We start from the raw sequence: 18,157 nt of genomic DNA, 5'->3' as shown, positions 1-18,157 counted from the left end.
CAAACCAACAGAGGAACAGTTAATCTATCAGATGGAGAGAACAAATCTATGGTTATTAGACAGGGGAGGGAGAGAGAGGATTGGATAAGGGGCATAAAGAATAAGTATGCTAATAAAAAATAAAAACTGGGGAAGAGGTAAAGGAAAAATACATTGTGAAGGATATTACCATCAAAGCGGAAAGAGACAAGTAAAAACAACCATTGCATTAGCTTATAAAGTGAAAAAATGCTACAGAATATACGTGCACTATAGGAGCATTATAGGAGCAAAAGGAAGAGGAACGGAAGAAAGTTTCCCATAAATAGTAATCCTAGAATTGTCTTTAAAAGTGAGTAGGAATAAAACAGAAAATAGAATTGTAAGAGTAAAAACACAAAGTAAAAACAAAGCAGTTCAGATAAAAGCTGGAAGGAAAGAAGAAAGTATGGCAAAGGAGACTGGAAAAGCCAGTTCACCAAGGGCACTGAGTAGTAAGAAGTCAAGCCTGAGAAGCCACAGCAGGGTTTCAGGTATGAGTAAGATCATCAATCACTCCATCAAGCAGAGTGAAAGATATACTAGGGATGGAGGCAGGAAATATGTCAAGAGTGAAGAGAATGTCAATATGTAGTTCAGGGATGATATATATAATTTAGAATGTATAAAAAGCAATAATAATAGTAATAATAGTAATAAAATAAAGGACACTTGGAAATATGGACAAGGAAGATAGGGAAGAGATGGTGGGTAGAAGGGGTGTTTCAAAGGTGCTAGTTACACAGATGTTTATTTTATAATTACATATTAAACTATGTTATGTACTTTTATGTGTTATATTCCACATTTTAAACAAATTTTAAAAGGGATAGGGCTGGCTGGCTAGCTTACTTGGTTAGAGTGTGGTGCCGATAAATCCAAGGGCAAGGGTTTGGATCCCCTTATGGGCCAGTTGTGAAAAATAAATAAATAAAAGCAGAGAGGTCATTGAATTGAGGAAATAGCAGTGAGAAAGGTAAAGAAAGACAAAATTAAGACACAAATACAAGTTAGAACTAAGAGCTTAGTGACCAATTAGATATGGAAAAGGACAAAACTAGGAATCCCACCCCCCATACCCATCTCCACTTTCAGAGTCTAAGTGGAGAGTGAAGCCATTTATCAAGGCAGGACAGGTTGTAGGACACAACCATTTTTGTTGTTTTTTTTTTTTTTTTTTTTTTTGGGGGGNAATACCACATGTTCTCACTTATTGGTGGGAGCTAAAAATAAATAAATAAATTCACTCACACACAAAAAATAAGCGGGGCGGGGGTGAAGAAGATATAACAACTACAATCCTTTGAAGTTGTTACAACAAGCAAACGGAAAGGACATTGTTGGGTGGGAGGGGAGAGAGGGAGGAGGGAGGGAGGTTTCGGTGCTGGGTCATAATAATCAACCACATTGTATATCGACAAAATAAAAATTTAAAAAAAAAAACCCTATGATAATGTCAATAGAGGCAAAGAAAAAATTTTGATAAAATTCAATACCCATTCACAATAAAAACTCTCAGCAAACTACAAACAAAAAGAAATTTCGTCAACTCAATAAATGACATCTTTGAATAACTACAGCAAATATAACATTTAAAGATAAAATACTGATCTTTTTCTCCCTAAGTTTGGAAACAAGGTAAGGACATCCACTTTTACCACTTTAATTCCATATTCCAATGGAGGTTCTAGCCAAAACAATAAACCAAGAGAACAAAATAAGAGGCATTCAAATCGGAAAGGGGGAAGTAAAACTCTTTATTCCCAAATGACATCATCACATATATAGAAGATCAGAACAAATGTACAGAAAAGCTACTGGAACTAATGCATGAGTTTTAACAAGAAGGGAGAATACAAGAACAATACATTTCTTTAAATTGTATTTCTATATACTAGAAACAGGCAAGTGAATATTGAAATTTTAAAAATACCATTCAGAGAACATGAAATACCTACAGATAAATTTAACATATACAAGATCTATACAATGAAAACAACAAAAAATTGTTGGGAGAAACTAAAGAAAACCTAAATAAATGGAAAGATATACTGTGATCATGAACTAGAAGACCTGATATTGTTAAGATGTCAATTTTCCCCATCACTCTATAGGCTTAATGCAATCAAACCAGAATCCCCTGGAGGCTTTTTGTAGAAATGGACAAACTGATTCTAAAACATTACTCCAAGAAGTGATCCATAGGCTTCACTAGATTGTCAAAAGGTCCAAGGCACAAAAAAAAACGTTTAAAAATCCTATCACTCTCCAAGTCTTCAACTTCATGTGTACTCTTTTCTAAAATCGATTTGCCTCAGCTCAACTTCACGTGTACTCTTTCCTAAAATTGATTTGCCTGAGAACAAATCTATATCCTGAAGATTTTCCTTAACTGCTTCTTTCTTCACAATTTTTTCCCACTCACTTTGGACTAAAAAAAGCATTTCCCTTAGCCATACCAGTCTTATTATAGAGTATTTTCCCTGGGTAGTAAAAAAAAAAAAAACAACTTGGAAAGGGTAAGGGGATGCAATTTGAGTGAGAGAAAGTCCCGTAAGAGCAAAGCAAAAAGAAGTTTGGTAAAAAATACTCAAGGTTATGCTTTATTTCTTCCAGGCAAGATGTTAACAGCAAGACCCCACGCCTAATCTATCACAAAATTACAATTAAGAAGACGGTTGTCACAGAGATGTATAGGAACATGTATATTTCAACTGATAAACTCCAATGTTTTGATGAAGCACAATCACAATATACAACAATCTAGAAATTAGATCCTGGGTTGGCCAGTTAGCTCACCTGGGACAGTGCAGTGCTAACACCAAGGTCAAATAAATAAATAAATAAAAATACACATTATATCCTTTGCAACTATTTAAACTCGACAAAAAACCAGATCTCATCAACTTAAAAACATGCAAAGGGATACACTGTTTTCCATAATTTTTTATTGGATACACAAGCAAAAATATTTGAAGACCACTGGACTAAAGTAGCACTAGTTTGTGTCCTGTTTTCTCTGTTAATTAAATTATATTTATGTAAAAAATAACCTACTTTCTTCTATTAAAGATTTGAAATGTCTATAAATGAAAATAGAGACTCACTTTCCCCTTTTAATTTAATACTGCATTTTTGTAAACAGTTAGAAAATGTTGCTACTGGCATTAGGAAAACATTTATTTGCTATGCCAAGTTATTCTCCAGGCACATCTGCTGCTGATTTTGATGGGGAGGAGAAGAAATAAAAATCCTATTTAAAACTGACATATCCATCTCTCTAACTGCCTGAATAGCTACATTTTACATACCATGTACCTTGTTATACACTGGGAATACAAATTTAAATAAAAACATTTCTGCTCTTTAGGGAATCCGAATAGTAGCAGATTCAGAACTTCAAAGAGTTACAGCAATTAACATGACTGTATAGAGCTATGGGAACATTAAGATGAGAGGAAGGAAAAAAAAGGAACGGGTATTCCAGAAAGAGGGATTACCATGTGCCAAGATATGGAGGGGCAGAAGATTAGGGAAGAACTATGAAAGGTTAAATATGAAAACAAAGGGGCCGGCCCGGTGGCGCACTGCTACAATGCGCCGCTTGGGAGCGCAGTGGCGCTCCCACCGAGGGTTCGGATCCCACATGCAGACCGGTTCCCGCTCACTGGCTGAGCGAGGTACGGGCGTGGCGCCGAGGGTTGTGATCCCGTTGCCGGTCCCGGTCCGGTACGGGCGCGACACTGAGGGTTGCGATCCATTGCCGGACACGAAAAAAGGAAAAAAATAAAAATAAATAAATATGAAAACAAAGGATATTTTTAGAGTTCATAATCAAATTTAAGATGCCTAGACATCATCCAAACAGAGTCAACACTGGTGTACACAAGGTAGGGAACAGACATGAAAATTCATTTGGTGATTTATTTAATGTTTATTGAGTAGCCATTATGTACCTGAGAGCATATAAAAAACTGGGGAACCCAGCCACAATTAGGCAAGCTGCCACTGCCACCACCACCCTGGGGCCCTGTTAGGGTCCTGAGGTATGGAGCTGGGGGAAGTTGAACCCAGCAACAACCAGGTAAAGAGCACACCAGAAACACCATTTTCATGTGGGTAGCCCACCACAGCCACCACAATTGCCACGGTTGCCACAAAAGCGGCTAGTCTCTATAGCAGTAGTCACAGCCACCACGCAGATGGCACACCAGACTCTCAACTGCATTGACACAAGGAGAGGCAACAGCGGAGACCAAAAAATAAAAAGAAGAGAGACTCTCTCTCCACAAAGCACACTCCAGAGTAATAGAAGATGCATCTGATTAATTTAAAATAATAGCAGAGGACTTGATCACACCTGTCTCATTACTGGCAGATCATCTAGGCAACAAACCAACAGAGGAACAGTTAATCTATCAGATGGAGAGAACAAATCTATGGTTATTAGACAGGGGAGGGAGAGAGAGGATTGGATAAGGGGCATAAAGAATAAGTATGCTAATAAAAAATAAAAACTGGGGAAGAGGTAAAGGAAAAATACATTGTGAAGGATATTACCATCAAAGTGGAAAGAGACAAGTAAAAACAACCATTGCATTAGCTTATAAAGTGAAAAAATGCTACAGAATATACGTGCACTATAGGAGCATTATAGGAGCAAAAGGAAGAGGAACGGAAGAAAGTTTCCCATAAATAGTAATCCTAGAATTGTCTTTAAAAGTGAGTAGGAATAAAACAGAAAATAGAATTGTAAGAGTAAAAACACAAAGTAAAAACAAAGCAGTTCAGATAAAAGCTGGAAGGAAAGAAGAAAGTATGGCAAAGGAGACTGGAAAAGCCAGTTCACCAAGGGCACTGAGTAGTAAGAAGTCAAGCCTGAGAAGCCACAGCAGGGTTTCAGGTATGAGTAAGATCATCAATCACTCCATCAAGCAGAGTGAAAGATATACTAGGGATGGAGGCAGGAAATATGTCAAGAGTGAAGAGAATGTCAATATGTAGTTCAGGGATGATATATATAATTTAGAATGTATAAAAAGCAATAATAATAGTAATAATAGTAATAAAATAAAGGACACTTGGAAATATGGACAAGGAAGATAGGGAAGAGATGGTGGGTAGAAGGGGTGTTTCAAAGGTGCTAGTTACACAGATGTTTATTTTATAATTACATATTAAACTATGTTATGTACTTTTATGTAGGGGCCCCGTCTTTTTCCTTTTTTTTTTTTTTTTTTTTTTTTTTTTTTTTTTTTTTTGAGAGGGAAAGAACTCAATTTTGATCATGTGGAATTTGAGCTGCCTAAATGACACTCATATAGAGATATTTAGTAGGTTTTTAGATACGCAGGCCAAAAACTAGAAAAATGTCTAGATTGAAGGCAAAAATCTGGACATGATGAGCCAGTATAGTAAGACTGTGGCCTTGAAAAAGGTTACTCAAGGAGACCCAAGAAGAATAAGTATATCATGAGAGTCATGGAAGGCCAAGGACAGAATGATCTCAAAGAGTCTGTAAAATAAGACCTGAACTTAAATGAGATTTCAAATATTAGCAATAGCCATCTGACATGTTAACAAACCTAGAGTCCAAACATTTTTTCTTAAAATGATAGCTTTTCAAATTCTCATTTGATTAATTAGTAAATAAATACATCATAAAGACAAGTCATAAATGGCAGAAATGTTTATTCACGTAAGCCATTTCTTCTTGTATACCATTTAGTAGAATTCACTTGAAATTCAACCATCTTCCCCTCCTAAATCTCAGTCAAAATAAGATTTGGGGTAGCTTCAGTATGATCCCAAGATTGTATTTTCCCTACCATCTTGCTCAGCCATCACCTGGCTTTAAATAGAATGCAGTATGTGAATCTGTTGTAATACCAGATTTTATGTGCACCTGGTAGAAAGTGGGTGAGTACTACAGCACCTGATGGCAGGTAGCTAAAAGGAACTGGCAATTCTTTCAGTTTTGCCTGCTCATGAACTCTAGATATAGCAGGAATATAACAGGTAAAATTATATTTATGCTAAAAAGAATTTCCTGAATTTTCAAATAACACAGCTGCAAAAGAATCCCTTACTTCCTCAAGAATAGAATATTAAAAAGAAGAACTAGCTTGCATTTTTGTTGAAAATACTACAATGCAAATAAAAGGTTACTGTAATTATACCTGACAATAAAATTATATTTAATAACTTTTGGTCTCATTATACGTAGCAGAGACGACTTTCAATAAGCATAAAATAATACACATTGTCTACAAAGAACAATAATAAATACAAATGAAATCAAAATGGTTTGTTTTATCCCTTAAAGAGGCACAGTGTCTGAGATTTTTTTCTATGTAAATGCCTGAAAATAAAAGAGTACCACTTATATAATCATTTATAGTTAAGTATGCATAAAATGAAACTTTGTAATTCTAAATAAGAATTACACTTACACAATATTAAATATTTCTGGTAAAATGCTTAACAAAATTTGGGAAAAAAATTTTGTCCCCACATTCCTATATGCAGTGCATATCTGTTTATATCTAAAAAAAAGATGATTTTAAAATACATTCTTGAAATACATGTTTCTTCTTGTGGGAGCACTCAGAGATTACTAGAAGTTTTTTTAAAAGAAGTTTTCAAAAAATGGGTTATATCATTCTTTGGCTTATACAGAAGTTATGTTTAATCTTAGAACAACAAAGATTATACCAGCTGAGTACAATCATTCTCTTTACAACTACAGAAAGTATCTAATTATTGAGTTAAGCAAGAACAGATTATATACGGAAGACAAGCCTGATTTAAAAGACAAACATAAAAAACTGAAGAGACTTAGCAATGTACACTGAAATACACATCCCTTCAACAAATTATTCAGTACCTACTAGGTGAAGAGCATCATGCTAAGTGTGGTGGGAGAAACAAGAAGCAAAACATTCAGCTTCCGTCACTGGTTATAAACTTAAGACCATTGTACAATAAGATTTAAAAAGCAAAATGAGAGATTATAAGGCAACATATGTTTAAATATCAAATTAGTAATTTCAACAAGTAAGATCTGAGATCCAAGTCTTTTGACAACACTTCCAGTCCATGTAATTAGTGCAGTGTAGTTTTTACTACAAGAAGTTAATCAGAATCTTGAAATTACTGTAATTAAAAAAAAAAAAAAAAAAAAAGGGCCGGCCCGGTGGCGCACTGGATAGTGCGCCGCTTGGGAAGCGCGGCAGCGCTCCCATCCAAGGGTTCGGATCCCGTGTACAGACCGGCTCCCGCTCACTGGCTGAGCGAGGCGTGGGAGCAACGCCGAGGCTTGCGATCCCGTCGCTGGTCCCCGGTCCGGTACGGGGGCAACACTGAGGGTTGCGATCCGTTGCCGGACACGGAAAAAAGACAAAAAAAAAAAAAAAAAAAAGCAGCAGCAGTAGTGGCGCAGCAGCTTCTCACTAATCAGCTCCTCTAGCTAGAGAGGGAGAAAAGGAATAAATGGGTAGGAAATTGGACTAAATGACCACTAAGGCTTACTTCCTTAGGTCTTACAGTTCTTCCTTGATTTAAGGCAAGTATGAAATCTGAAATACAGTGTAATACAATGTGTGAAAACAAACTCATAAAGCACTCAAGTGTTGTCTAAGACAACGGTTTTCAAAATCTGGTGAACATCTAAATAACCTGGATAACTTGTTAAACCATATAAATGCCTCTTTTATCTCAAATCTTTGGAATCAGAATCTTAAAAGATACTGTTAGTGCATTTGTATCTTGATCTAGCTCCCCAGGCAATTCTGATGTACAGCTAAGCGTGAGAATTATAAGTATACAATCTTCAGAGGCCAGGAAACCTGAGTTCAAATGCCAGTTCTAATACTTACTAGAGCTGTGACCACCACCTAGCCCCTCTAACACTATTTCTAACCTATAAAATGGAGAAAAGGCATCCATACCTCAAGTGATTGTTGTGATTAAAGATGCTGATGCACAGATAAAACGCTTAGTACAATTCCTGATACACATGGTAAGCATTCAATGAATTCACTCATTTAATAAACATTTATTAAGCACTTACACAGTATCAGGAAATGAGGGACATCTCATTAATTTATTAAATATTAATAAATATGGCAACTCTGCAATGCTGTCATGAGAACCTATAATCAGCGGGATCTATCCTAATCAGGAAAGTCTTCCCTGAAGTGAGCTGAATGATGAATAGGCATTAACTGGATGAAAAGGAAAGGAAGAACATTTCCAGGAAGAAATAGTACAATGACCAAAAGCCATGTACTTGAAGCAGGACAACAGAAAGGACAGGGTGACTAGATGAGAAAGGGAATGCCAGAAAGCACTGAGGTTAGAAAGGCAATCAGAGGACCAACCATGGAGGGCTTGTAGGGCATGTTAAGGATTTCAGTTTTATCTAAAAAACAGTGAGAAGCCACTGAAGGACTTTAAACAATGGAGACAATGTTAATAGATCTGCGTCTTGAAAAAGTCAGTGGTGTAGAAAACAACAGAGGAGGCCAAAGTAGAGATACAGGCAGAATGGAATCAGGAGGCTACTAAAGTCGTACAGATGAGAGATGGAACTAGAGGTTTAGTGTTGATATTGAAGAGTAAACAGATTCAAGAAATATTCAAGAGGCAAAATAAACAGGACCTCACGAGAAATTGATTATGAGGTATGAGAGAAAGAACTGTCAAACTTCAACTCAGAGAGAGAGAGAGGTGTATGATGATGCTAGTCACAGAAATAGCACAATAAAGGAACTATTTTTTTTCTTGGAGGGTGTTCATAAATTGCAAATATGTGAGTATGAGTACTTATTCCCAACTACAGGTTTCTGTACAAAAATATTCCATTGTATGGAAGTACGATGTGCCTATACTTATTTTACTGGGTGTTTATGGATCTTAGAGACAAAAGAATAGGTTTCTGCATGTGTATAAAGTAGATCTAAACATAATGAAAGCCCTTGCCTTCCAATATATTTCTTTCCTTTACAAAATCCTCCAAAAGTGTACATTATGACCATAGTTTACCGTTGCCTCAAGAAGTAATTTATACTCAGCTGATGTCATTTTTACACTTCTAAAAAAATTAATATTAATGCTAAAGAATAAGACAGGAAACCAACCAAACAAAAAGCCTGCAAAGTCCAAAAGGAATCTTCAAGCACCTGACTTTCAAGCGATCACCAGAACATGATCATGATCGTGATCACGTTTTATTTACAGTGATAAGCTGGTTTGGAGCATTTTCGTCAAACGATTAATTTTCCAGAACCGACCCATGCTACTTGGAAAACTTCTCACTCACAGAATCCAATTGTTTTTTGTTTTTTGTTTTTAAGTGTCATTATACAAATAATTCCTGAGTTGAATACACAAAAACTAGTTGGCAACTTACAATTAACTCACTACTGGTATAGCGTTTTTAAGTCGCTTGAGTCTGGAATCATCCAGGCTGTTAGAAAAGCAGATTTGATAATATTGGTCGCCTTAATTACTGATCATAGGTACGTGTTTGGTCGGATCCCAAGTTTTTGCAAGCTTTACCGGTCTAAACCTTCCTCCATCCTTTCTCTCCCGCTTACAAAAACACGAGTGCAGGAGCCACCGAAGGGACTTTTAATCTTAACAAAACACCTGCCCCACCCACCTCACACACAATAATCTTCCATTCCAGAACTACAGCTACGGTCTGAGAAAGACGCCTGGCGCTAGGGTCCTGGGTGGTGACACGGGTTACCGGGGCCGGACCTCAGAACTGAGGGGAGCTCTCTCAGTCCTGAAGTAGTGTTTAATTTCCCAAAAGGTCACCAAGCTCTCCACCACGGAAACCCGAGCTCCCGAGCCTGCGCGGGGGGCTCTCCCTACGGCAAACGACTCTGGTCCCGGGTCTCCCGTCGCCTCTCGAGGCCTCTTCGGGGGACTCGGTCCTCCCGAGATAAGCGGTCCGGAGCTCGCCGCTCGCCTGCCCCCGCTTCGCGAGGGGCCCCATCGCCTGGCCCGCCCGGCCCGAAGCCGGCAGGCCCGTCACCAGGCAACAGTAGCCAGCCCGGGCGGCCCTGGGAGGCCTACCGGGCGCGACTCCTTCCCTGTTCCCCCCAGGCTGGCCTCAGGAGCCCAGGCGAGAGCACCGCCGGTGAGAGAAGTCGCTCGGAGCAGGCGACCGGTCACTCACCTCTTCCCTCTCCTCTCGGGAGGGGCTGGGCAGGTGTTCGATACCTCCGCCCCCCCTAAACACCACCTGGCTGTTCCTGCTCAGCCTCACAGCCTGGCCGCCGCCGTGGGTTTACTCCATAGCCTCCGCTACCCCCGAGGCCGCAAAAGCTGGAGCCGGAGGAGGGAGGAGGAAGGGGGGAGGGGAGGGAAGGGACTGGGGACCAAGAGTAAGGCAGGGGGAAGACTGAAAGTCCTGCCGGCCGAGACATGACGTCACTTCCGGCTGATTCGACAGGGGCGGGGCCCAGGCTTGACTCCGCCCCCCCGGGAGTCAGGTGGGGGCGGGGTTGCGGGGCCGGGGGAGGAGTCGGCGCGCTAGCTTAAGGCGGTTCTCTTGGCTCCGCAGTTCCGTAGCCGGAGCAGCCAGAACGAGCTTCCCGGCTCAGCGCTGAGCGGGCCGAGTTTTGCGATCCTTAATGGTTGCTTCTGCCAGAAGAGGAGGACAGGTAACCCTATAGACCCTACCAAATGTGCAGTGAAGGAGGCAGCTGAGAGGAGCGGGTGGTTTAGACTCTGCTCCTCTGGGTTCTGGGGCCCCGCCCCCTGCCCGGTTCACCTTCCTCCCAGGTCCTGGACTGGGGACCTGGGTTCAGTCTTTTCAGGGGTTACTCTGGTGAAGGGCCCTTAGAGAGTCTAGGAAAGCAGTGCCTCGCAAATTTAATATGTACACGAATCAGCTGGGGACCTTGTTAAAATGCAGAGTCTGATTCGGGAGTAGGGTCTGATATTCCGCGTTTCTAGTAAATTGCCAGATGACGCCAATGCTACTGGTCCCTACGCTGCACTTAGAGCAACAAGGGGTTAAAGTACCAGAGAGCAAGTTTCTTGAGCTAGAAGACCATTTCTTTAACTTGGCCTACTTGTTTAATGAATATCGGAGGTAGATTGTCCACGGAAAATACCTCGTGTCCACTGCTGATAGCCTCTAGCTACCCCCAGCGCCGTGGGGTACCTTCCCTTGCCCATCACCCTCCCTCCGGCCTCACCCTCCTTGGTCGCCGGTCTGTCCACAGTATCTGGGGCTAAGATTTTTTGGATGAAAAAACAGACAGCTTTTGGTACCTTCCCTTGCCCATCACCCTCCCTCCGGCCTCACCCTCCTTGGTCGCCGGTCTGTCCATAGTATCTGGGGCTAAGATTTTTTGGATGAAAAAACAGACAGCTTTTATTAAAAAGGAATTTGAGGATGATGGATTTTTATTTCTGTCATTTTCTCACGAACACCAGACTGCTGTGTAAAATTGGGCATACTGTTTCTAGTTACTCATAGTTAAAGGAGAAAAGAGCTTAAATTCTTGGAATATACCAAGAATATCTGGAAACAGCATTCTAGACGTTTTAACTTATTCCTTTATCATTCTTAAAATTTTTAAATTAAAATTTTACTGGGGTATAGGGGAATGGGGAGTGACTGCTAACTAGGGGTTTCTTTCCAAGTGGTGAAATAGTCTGGCAGTAGATCATAGAGAAGGTTACACAACTTTGACTGTATTAAAGGTACACTGAATTGTACGCTTTAAAAGGCTAAATTTTATGGTATGTTAATTATATCTCAATAAAAAGTTTTTGCTGTATCCAATTAATTATAAAAAGAAAAAAGTTATACACAATCCTCTCCCTGTATGGAGGGATTGGTTCAGGGACCTCCCAGAGATAGATACCAAAATCTGCAGATGCTCAAATCCCTTATATAAAATGGCATAAGTGTCTCTAAGTTGCTTATACTACCTAATACAATGTAAATGCTATGTAAATAGTTGTTATACTGTATTGGTTTTATTTGTATTATTTTTTATTACTGTGTTGTTGTTTTTTCTGGCAGCTGGCCTGTACAGGCATCTGAGCCTTCGACCTTGGTGTTATAACACCATACTCTAACCAACTATGCTAACAGGCCAGATCCCTGGAATATTTTCTATCTACTCTAGGTTGAATTCACAGATGTGGAACCCACAATACAGAGGGCCAACTTCATACACATTTTAAAAATTCAGAAGCAAATAGAATAAAAAAGTGAACGTCCTCTTTCATCAACCACCATTACAATACTACTTCCTAAAGATTAATAGCTTTCTTTGTATTTATTTACCTAAATATTTGTGGGTAGACTAAGAATTCATTTTTACCTAAGTGGGATCACAGAATACAAATTGTTCTGCTCATTCAGTTCATTGATTTTTTATTTTTGTTTTGGGTTTTCTCCCCTACTTAACCAGATCCCACCGTACTATAAACAGCTGTATTTCTTTCTAATGGCTGCCTACTATTCTATAGTAAGGCTATACCATAATTTATATAATTATTATTTATATAATTTATATATTCCTCAGATGAATGGACATTTTCATTGTTTCGGGTTTTTATTGTTTCTCAGTGAACTTTTTTTTTATTTTTTGGGCAAGAACAATAGACAAATTGATTAGTTTTAGTCAGTTCCTTGAGCAGATCTCTTTGATGAAAAGCTTGCCATTGATCAAAAAGGCAAAAAGAAGAAAGAAAAAGCAAAGAGACTGGTAAAGCCACAGCTCTGTAATAATCAAGACTTCAATGAATTTGCATTCCTTTTAAATGTGTCCTGAAATAATATCCCTCAAGATTACATGTAGTTAGTAGTTAATCATGTAATGTTAAGGGTATATACATTCACATAATAATATGTTTCACATCAGTAAAGTAAGTTCCTAGGTTTACTTTTTTATTGGCAGACATATATGGTGCAGCTTTCGTAAATATGTTATGGTGTATGGTGTACATAAGACAGGAGATGAAACTTAAAGACATTAACTGCAGATATGCCATCAAAAAGCATCAGGTTGTCAAAACTGAAAAACTTACATATATGTGTATAATTTAAATTTGTTAGAAACTTTTTTTTTTTTTCCAGGATGCTCTGGTCCTTTTCAAGCTACTCAGCTATGGGGTGGTATTATTCACTCCCTTCAGACCCAAGTGGAAATAAAAAGGAAGCATCATTTATGAACATACAAAGACTGTTTTACTAGTTCTGATGTTGTAGATTTAGCATTTAGTCATCTTATGCAAAATATGTGCCTAAGTAGCAATGACATCTCTCATCTTAAAGGAGTTTGTCTTTTCCAAGTTCTAATGGATCATAAAGTCTTTGAACCAGTAGGAATGAAGATATTCAAAAATGAAAAGGAGCTGGAATTTGAAGATTCACACAATAGTCTCTACAGGTTTCTAGGCAATAAATTATCTTATGTTTGTTGCAAAAGAAAAAATAATGCTGAGAATGGGTTAATTGATGAAATAAGAGCAAAAGAACCTTTAAGGTTAGTGATAACTGAGATACTGGAATATATTTTGCATAAACCCTGGAAGAATTATCTTTATTAAGCTGAACTTGAATGTTATACTTTCAGTTTTTTTCAGAAGTCAATTAAAGAAATAGCTGTGTAAAATTAATCTTCTTCTAAGGGCCGGCCCCTGGTTCACTCGGGAGAGTGTGGTGCTGATAACACCAAGGCCACGGGTTCGGATCCTATATAGGGATGGCCGGTCGGCTCACTAGCTGAGCGTGGTGTTGACAACACCAAGCCAAGGGTTGAGATCCCCTTACCGGTCATCTTTAAAAAAAAAAAAAAAAATTAATCCTCTTCTACATTTGCTCTAAAACTTTTGTGGAAGACATGAAATAAATTTTTCAGAATTTATACCAGGAAAAACTTTATATCCTTTGGAGAATTGATATGCTTTCTAATTTTGAGAAATAACTTACCCAATGTAATAAAAGCCAAGATTCTCTGGAAACTCAGAGCAAAATTTTCTATTCCATCATAGCAACTATTTTAACCTTAGAATTAGTGTATGTGCTTTCTCTTTATTTAGAATCTCAGTTTATCCTCTTTGGGTATTCTATTAAATTTATTACTTGTGTCTTTTATTGAAAGTTGCCTAAGTATTTTTTCAAAATAGGAATGTGTAAATATATTTTAATAAATTAATTAAAATAATTATTTGAAATTTTGGTCCTGTATATATGAAAAAGTTTCATATATTATTTTTTAACAGACCAGAAGATGAAATTATTTCAAATCCTCTAGCACAAGAGATCAGTGAGGAAAGAACTGAGGAACTTATTCATACAATGAGTGAGAATCCTGCTTTACCTCCAGACATTACAGTTAACAAACCTGTTCTCCATCTTTCAAAAGAAATTTCGGTTTCCATAATTTTTTTCGGAACTTTGTAAACTATCTTCTTTATTTAAAAGACATTTTTAGAGCAGTGTCAGGTTCGCCACAAAACTGAGTGAACAGAGTACAAAAAGTACAGAGAGTTCCTGTGTACCCATTGCCCCCCCTCATACACAGCCTCCCCCATCAACATCCTGTACCAGGGTAATACATTTGTTACAATTGATGAACCCACACTGACACATCATTATCACACAAAGCCCATAGTTTTCATTAGGGAATCACTGTTTTTGTTAAACATTCTATGGGTTCATACAAATGTATGGTGATGTGTGTCCATCATAGTATCACACAGAGTAGTTTCACTCACTGCCCTAAGAATCGTCTATATTTCACCTACTCATTCCTCCCTTCCCTCTAACTGCTGGCAACCACTAATATTTTCACCATTTCCGAGAACTGATTGTTTAGATGTGATAAAAGTAGCGTGTTTGGTGTGTTGACTCTGCTTCTCCTCCCTGTAAGAGCAGCAATTACATCAGGCAAGACAGGTGAGGCAACATATATCTAATAACACTTAGTTTACTTTTTACAATGATCATGACCAGATTAACTGGAGGTTCCATAGTCTCTCTTACCAGTAACAGTAGTTACCAGAGAAAACATTCATATGCACTACCAGTCAGACCATCTTCTTATGAGTGTATTCTTTGTCCGTTGTATAAACCTCTCCCAAACGTCCTTCTCTTTCCCTTTTTCAAAACAAACTAGGATTACTGTGGCTCCACTCCTCTTTACTATTTACTTCATCTACTTGTGTTTTTCTCCTTATAGTGCCACTAATTTTGGAAAGAAGAGCCCCCTAGTTAGGGTAATTAGGACGGATACATACACAGTTCATTAATGGTCACATCCTTTACTGCATTTGGTCAAACCATGACAGAAGCAAGACAAGCATGATTTGCACACTAGAGGAGCAAACTTTTAAATAGTTTTTGGGTTTTTTTTTTAAAAGATGACTGGTAAGGGGATCTTAACTCTTGACTTGGTGTTGTCAGCACTACGCTCTCCCAAGTGAGTAAACCAGCCATCCCTACACAGGGATCCAAACCCTTGGCCTTGGTGTTATCAGCACCACAATCTCCCAAGTGAGCCATAGCCGGCCTGAGGAGCATAGTTTATCAACAGTAGTTAAAATAGGTGTGATGAGGGAAATACTGGGTGCCCAAAGGAAGGGTGTAGAGTGAGAAGAGAACTCAGAGGAAGACTGATATTTAGAAGACAAGCCGAAGAAGAAGAGCCAATAACAGTACAGTTTTTATCTATTACAAATAAAAAAAAATAACTTTTCCTATTATTTTCCCTTGAGAACACAGGGTACCTTTAGAAATTTCCAACTAAAGATGGCTGTAATTTATCAGTAAAGGTACTGATAAGAATAATTTCCGTTTATTGGGCCTTTCTCTCTGCTAAGCAATTTGTTATGCATTTTCTCTTTATTATCTATAATTTCATAGTAGGCCTATAAAATAAGGGAAACAAAATCAGAAGGACTGGGCCGGCCCGTGGCTCACTTGGGAAAGTGCGGTGCTGATAACACCAAGGCCCCGGGTTCCGATCCCATGTAGGGATGGCCGGTTCGCTCACTGGCTGAGCGTGGTGCTGACAACACCAAGTCAAGGGTTAAGATCCCTGGGCCAGCCCGGTGGCGCACCTTTCATGTTTGCCTGTCTTATTACCTCTATATCCCTGGTACCTGGAACAGTACCTAGCACAAAATAGGTCTCAATAAATATTTGTTGAATGAATGAATGAATGTTCTGTTTTGATACCCTTGGAGATGAGTCTTTTTTCTACTTTCAGACTTATTGATAATATATCTATTTATTCCAATTGGGGACTTGATAAAATTTTCCTTCACTCTTTTCATATGTGGCTGTCCTTGCTTTCTTACTTACGGTATGACTGCTTAAGGCCCACTCTTTTTTCTGTATCTTTTCTAACACCTGGTTCAGTGCCCAAAGCAAAAATGGGTATTGAGAAAGTGTGGAGTTATTGATCAGAGGATATTTATGATCTTAAATCTTTAGTAAAGATGTTAATTTGATTTATTTTTGGCCAATAAGTTTGAGATAGCAAACTCAGATACCTTTAGGAGCCAGGAATATCAGAGAGCCCGAAAATATTTAATTATCAGACATGTAGGAAAAAGTATATGTATACTGACCTTTCTCTTGAAATGTATGGCCCTCTCAGTCTATTTTTTTCCCCCACTTAACACAGAGATATAAGTACTGAGAAACAGATTTTTACTGTAGCAAAAACAGCAGGACAATACCATGAAAATGGCAGCTGACACTCAGTTTCAGTATTTGGGATATAGTGGGGAGTGGTAAGATTTGTGATGAATTGGAAATGACATGCCAATCCAAAGGGGATGGCCCTAATTTATATAGCTGATTTTGGTCAGGCGTTTAGTATTTAGCTGATTTTGTATATAGTATATAGCTGATTTTGGTCAGGCAGTAATTTAGTATTGTGAGAGTTTGTGGTTTTGCTTTTTGTTTTTTTTTTGTTTGTTTGTTTCATAAGTAGAAGCTTGAAACCCAGGATTTTACATGAAATCTCCCATTTTTATACAAGTTAATTTTTTTCAAAGTACTTTATAACCAAACAAATCATGGCTATGGGCCAAATTTAGTCCATAGACCACTGGCCTGGGAGCTCTGCAAGTAATTTACTATAGCTGTTGTTTTAGTAATTTCATTTGATTAAAAGGAAAAACAAAACATTAATTATGTTCTGACAGTTAGGGTATTAAACACTTAACAACAGGAATAACCTGAAAACCAAGTTAAGACTAACCTAATACTATATTTTAATTTATAAACAATAAACTGCAATTGTCTGTGTTGCTTTGAATAGAAAGATAATTAGTAATCTTATATTTTCCCAGATGTGTAAAATAATTTACAAGCATGACGAGTAGCTCTTTATATTTGGAATTAACCTAACGTTGGCCTTAAAAGCTGGATAATGTTGCATTGTAATCAACATAGCCAGAAAATAAAATCAATATGGTTTGTAGCCCTGACGTCTATTTAAAGGTCAATCTTGAAAAGAAAAAATGTAATATAACAAATTTAAATTATCCTATCATTAAATCAACCCATTATATTATTATTAAAGTGGTTTTTCTTTTGTATTATTTAGAAATGGAAGAATTTTATAATATTGGTTGAATGTGTATATGTTGTTTATCAGTCTTGATAGTTGCATTATTGTTTTCTAAACTGTGGAGGATATTTGGAAACAACAGAAATTGTTACATATTCTTCAATTAATTCACCTTCTATTCCTGGGAAAAAAATTGGAGCTTCCAGTTAAAACACAAAATCTTCAATTAAGTAAAGAAGAAGAGAAGATCTTGTTATCTCTAACACTTGCCTAGACAGAGAGATTATTCCAAGCCTACATCTGCCTGAGTAAGTGACTATTTTTATTGCTAATTTATAACTAAAAAATTCTTTCACGTATTTGTCCTTGGTATTTTAAGATGTGAGAACATACCCGCATTATAAGCTGACACCATCTCTGTTTTACAAATTAATTACTGTGAATTCTTTTTTTTTTTTTTTCCTTTTTGTCTTTTTTCGTGACCGGCAACGGATCGCAACCCTCAGTGTCGCGCTCATACCGGACCGGGACCGGCAATGGGATCGCAACCCTCGGCGCTGCGCCCGCCCCTCGCT

General features: G+C 38.1%; 1 protein-coding gene across 1 annotated transcript in view; it reads left to right on the top strand.

The window, feature by feature from the left end:
* Positions 1 to 4,066: 4,066 nt before the first annotated feature.
* LOC103582205 (DEP domain-containing protein 7-like) overlaps positions 4,067 to 18,157 on the top strand; it is an 18,263-nt gene continuing 4,172 nt past the window's right edge. The window contains 7 exon segments of the mRNA XM_008563864.1: positions 4,067 to 4,102; positions 9,839 to 10,415; positions 10,497 to 10,694; positions 13,133 to 13,541; positions 14,281 to 14,431; positions 17,707 to 17,823; positions 17,826 to 17,890. Coding sequence (XP_008562086.1) covers positions 4,067 to 4,102; positions 9,839 to 10,415; positions 10,497 to 10,694; positions 13,133 to 13,541; positions 14,281 to 14,431; positions 17,707 to 17,823; positions 17,826 to 17,890 — 1,553 coding nt within the window.

Source organism: Galeopterus variegatus, unplaced genomic scaffold (genome assembly GCF_000696425.1).
Source record: "Galeopterus variegatus unplaced genomic scaffold, G_variegatus-3.0.2 Scaffold15250, whole genome shotgun sequence".
Lineage (NCBI taxonomy): Eukaryota > Metazoa > Chordata > Mammalia > Dermoptera > Cynocephalidae > Galeopterus > Galeopterus variegatus.
Note: the sequence above shows the minus strand (reverse complement) of the source record. Positions and strands in the feature narration are given on the sequence as shown.